The sequence below is a fragment of the Protopterus annectens genome, chromosome 10.part0 (genome assembly GCF_019279795.1).
Source record: "Protopterus annectens isolate FY-2018-M chromosome 10.part0, PAN1.0, whole genome shotgun sequence".
NCBI classification, from domain to species: Eukaryota; Metazoa; Chordata; order Ceratodontiformes; family Protopteridae; genus Protopterus; species Protopterus annectens.
Window position 1 is genome coordinate 199,178,858 of NC_056744.1, and position 5,090 is coordinate 199,183,947.

At 40.6% G+C, this 5,090-nt stretch overlaps 1 protein-coding gene across 1 annotated transcript in view; it reads right to left on the minus strand.

The window, feature by feature from the left end:
- Positions 1-3,734, minus strand: part of LOC122814122 (vomeronasal type-2 receptor 26-like) — an 89,206-nt gene extending 85,472 nt beyond the window's left edge. Inside the window, exon 1 of the mRNA XM_044086738.1 lies at positions 3,702-3,734. Within this exon, the coding sequence (XP_043942673.1) occupies positions 3,702-3,734 (33 nt within the window). The remainder of the gene's footprint in view (positions 1-3,701) is intronic.
- Between the last annotated feature and the right edge of the window lie 1,356 nt (positions 3,735-5,090).

Consider the following 5,090-nt stretch of genomic DNA (forward strand, 5'->3'; position numbering starts at 1 on the left):
CTCAAAGTACTCTTTCCATCTCCTCAACACACTCTCCTCACTTGTGAGTATGTTTCCCTCATTATTCTTTATCACCTTTACCTGCTGCACATCTTTCCTAGCTCGGTCCCTCTGTCTAGCCAATCGGTACAGGTCCTTTTCTCCCTCCTTAGTGTCCAACCTTTCATACAACTCTTCATATGCCTTACTCTTAGCCTTCGCCACCTCTCTCTTTGCCATGCACCTCATCTCCTTATACTCCTGTCTACTTTCTTCATCTCTCTGACAATCCCACTTCTTCTTTGCCAACCTCTTTCTCTGTATACTCTCCTGTACTTCCTCATTCCACCACCATGTCTCCTTGTCATCCTTCCTCTGTCCAGATGTGATACCAAGCACCTTTCTAGCCGTCTCCCTTACTAGCTCTGCTGTAGTTACCCAACTATTTGGTAACTCTTCACTGCCACCCAGTGCCTGCCTTAACTCATCCCTGAACTCCACCTCACAATTACCCTTTTTCAATTTCCACCACTTGACAATAATGATATTTAATTTAAAATACATAGGTATAATTATTAAGACTTACCACGTTATAAATATGTGTTATGAACAGTATGTCTTGTGAACGATGTATGTAACATACCCTGATATACCTTACTCAGGTCATGCAACTCAGTGCATCTGAAATGTATTGACAACCACAAATGCTATATTTTTCAAGTAATGCAGTCTCATGACTAGTTAAAGGCACACACATGCAGACATCTCAAGTCTATCTCCATTCATTCTGAAATGAGTATATCTCTAATTTCCACTTTAAAAAGGGAAGTCTCCTGTGCCAATAAACTATTCAATGTTACTAGTGGGTAAGTCCCAAAAGCACAATATGTCACAAGTCATACCATTTTTCCTGCAACCAACAATGATTACAACAAACACCACAGAGCATTTCAGTGAGTAACATTGCAATGTGTCAATAGGTTGACATGGCAAAATCTCACTGCTATATTTCACAACTTCCATGCTTTGTCATGTTTTAATGTAATCACTGACAATGTATCTGCTATGCCACTTTTGTGCTTTCAGTTCTACAAATGTAGCTGGCAAGGCTGTGTATCTTTGCAGACAGGCTGTTACACATGAGATCTGAACTGGTCACCAATTCAGACACATATTTCTAGCTTGACTTCTGTAGACATTGCTGGCAAAGGTGAGGATGATGTTCCATTTAGAGCTCAAAGGTGGGATGGTAAGGAGTCCAGAATGCTTGTGACACTCCTTATCAAGTGCTACAGCCAGAGGTTGCTGCAGAGAGATTATACCAGGTCTCAGTATAAGGGTGAGACTTGGACTAGCTTGGTCAAGCCTGTCTCCAGTGCAACTGACTTTCTGCACACTGGCAATCTATGTCATCGCCATTACAGTGACATGAAGAGGCAAAAGCAGGACCTCCTAAGCCAATTGGAAGATAAACTTAAATCTGCAAACACCTCTAAAGTTGTACAAATATAGTGACCCATCACCAGTGTATAATATAGCATCGGTTAATCAACCAAGACAGTTATTCATTATGCTTCAATGTATTTTTTTCTGTTCTCTACTGCTATCTGCAGAAGAGATAGCAGAAAATTGTAAGGTGCATCAGGAGAGGCTAACTAGTCTCAGAGAGTCATGGGATAAGTATGCATCATGTCTGAATGCAAACCAGATAAGTATTTTCAGTGTCTCACTCTATATCACTTTGAGCAAGTATACCATAACTTTTATATTGACTATACATGCCTACTCTAGTAGCTCTTGGTGCCTGCATTAGGCAATAAGTATACTGTCTTAAGAAACAGATATTATGTTTTATTACAGGATAGTATTTGTAACTTATTGACTGCAATACTACATGATATTAACAATTCAACTTTTGCAAATGCAGGTATTAACTCTGAAAGCATAAATCTGATATGGCATAGTCAAATAGCTGTTTATATTTCCATATCATAGCACTGTGATTGATTTATTTTATGACACATTAATGCCTTCACAATATATCTGAATGTGGCAAAGGTGAACATAAGTATGTGCCATACTCATAAGTTCATGGGTTGGTACTAGGCTATAGGCCCTAGGGTCTATACAAGCCTAGCCATAACAATTCCCTGGCAATTCCCTTGGTTTATGTAATGAAATAATACAATGGTGTAACATGACATTGATCTTAGTTTCTCTGTTTTGTCTTTCCCAACCCTATCTCTCTTTTTTAGGTGGAGTGCATTGTTGCTGAAACCATAATGACCATCAGCACAGGGAGTTAGACTGGCCATTGATGTCCAACATGCAATACCTCCACAGACACCCAGCACAACTGGGCCGCAACCTGTCAGCATTGCCTCCCCAGTTATTGTCCAATCTGCTCCACCTGCATAAAGTAGCTCTGCCGTAGCCGCTAGTTCAATGATACTATCCAGGAACAGTACTAGTGGAGATGGTGATTATGTTTCTCATCAGGAGCTCACAGGGCTGGTGGAGGATATAATACAGAAGGGCCTCAGTGCCTAAATCGGCAGGGTTGAAAAAGGTCCTACATCATATGACACAAGAAACAATTATGACAGTTCTGAGGGTGAGGATGAGATTCTTACAGTCCTAAAGCTGGACATGGATGCACCTTTAATCCCCCTTTCCTATCCCCGACCTTTGAATCCATCAACATCCCTGTGTGTCTTGTATAGCCTGTATATCTGCATTTGCTATCTAACCTATGCTACATACCTAATCCTCTCATTCCTAAGCAACTTCCCCAAAATGTATCTCTGTAAATGAAAAAAAAATGGCACCTGTCTCCCAAAAAAAGTTACACTCCCGTACATAACTCTCCACTTTGATTTAGTCCAGTTGGCTATACAATATTATTTTGTTGTTCTCAGTGTGGGTGACTCTCCAAAGTCATGACATTATGTATACAATTCTGCATTTATGTTGAGAAGAAGTGGATAGCTATGGTGCTCTCCCACCACCTTCTTGCAAATTCCTGTATTCTTTTACCTGTGTCCTACCATGTTCTTGTCCCATCACCCTCCCCCATTTTCACCACTGCCCTCTCAACCCCTTTTTCACATGCTTAATCTGGTCAAAAAATACACATGGCCAGAAATGGACCATCAAAAAGCTTTCCCTTTTTGTCCTCATGCTTGCCTTTGCACATAGTAGTCTGGTTGTCTTCACAAACACACTGCACTGGAGGAATATGGGGTAAAGGACCACATCACCGACACCACATATTCGACGTCCATAAACACGAAACCACACATAACCGAAATAACCAAAATAACAAACCACAAACACAACAAACACCCCATACACACACCACATAAACACCACAAACAAAACAAAACACAACACCACACCACACACACAACACACACACAACAACAACAAAAAAACACCAAAAACCTTAACCTTACCCCTTCTACCTTCTCCCCTCCTGTCACTATACCGACACTATCCCACCCTAACCTACCCCGCTCCCCTAACTCTAACTCTTAACCCCTAACCTAACTCCCCCCCCAACCCTAACTCCCCCTAACCAACCCAACCTTAACCCACTTAATCCCTTCCCCTACCCTTAACTAACCTCTAACCTAACTAACTCTTCCCCTATCTATACCCTACTAACCCTAACTCACTTACACACACCCTATCCCACCCCCCCCGTCCATCTCCACACTTACCTGCCGTCTCACCTCCTGCCACACAGCCGTCATCCGTCGTGTCGGTCTTCTACATTCGATGTTCTGCCACTCACGGGATTCAGGGTCTTCTTTCGATTCGATCTTCTCTGCAGCCGATCTTCGCGGTCTCTCTTCTGGCGACGGTCAAGTCAGTAGAACCAAAGGCACAACTTTAAAACAGATACTCCAACAGTTATTAGGCTGCTGGATGTAATGAATTAAGAGTTCCTATGTGATGTGTTGAGAAAATTCATGTCTGGAGACATGTTTTTGCATAGTGTCAAAGATTCAGTTTTAGATGCATGTCTAAATATTATTTCATGTCATTTTATATTCTTATTAATTCTTCTGTATTTCTCTCCAGTTACAACATTTCATGAACCTAATAGGACCTGTAAAATATAGCATAGCATTTGACCAGTGGAGCAAAAATGTATTTGCAAAAGCATTTCATCCCCAAAAGGGAGACTTATTAAACCAATAAATAAGACAAAAAGCATTTCTAGTTGTTTGAAGACTTATTAAAGCACACTTATCCTGTTTATGTCTTAATCACATTTCTACTGTCCTACCCCATCTTATTCCCTATAACAAACACTTTATTGTACAGAACATGCCAGATTAATAATGAGGAAACATCTAACAGTAACACATCATAAAGATGGTGCTAAATATCCCATAAGCATCACTTTAGGTATTTATCTCTCTCCATCTCTTTATCCCTCTCTCCCTCATTTTACTATTGCATGTTTATTAGGTGGATGGATGTAATGTTATCTTATCAAATTTTATTATTGGGATTACTGTGATGAAGCCTAACACCTACATCCTCCCTTGCTTCAATAAATTGTCACTGTCCCTTTAATTGTGTGATGTTAACTTTGTGAATTAGAAGTTCTGTTGTGGTGTACTGAGATGATGCTCAGATCTACAGATGGATTTTTGCATCATTTCAAGAGTTCTAATCCAGAACTATGCCAGACTGTTATTGATTGCTTTAGAAGACTATTTTATGTTTAGCTGTTGCCTATAATATTTATTGAGTCATCATTATCCTGCTTTTGTCATGATTTACCTGCTCCCTGCCTCCCTCTCCCCTCTACATGTTTTTGCCCACTCAGCATCATCAGTCTGTCTCCTCAGCATTTGCACAATGCCTGGCACTGAGCCGCACCTGCATCTTAGGAGAAATGGCAGTACACAGCTTATGGCAAAATCTTGTGTGTTTTGCCTTTGGCCACATTCATTCTGGACCCTACATGCTACCATGCTAGCCTCACTACACTATATACAGACAGGCAAATAGCTACAGTTATTATCTTATGTGACTGCAGAGTTGAATGGTCACCATATAGGATGTACCAGTTGCAATATTGGTATGAAGCATGC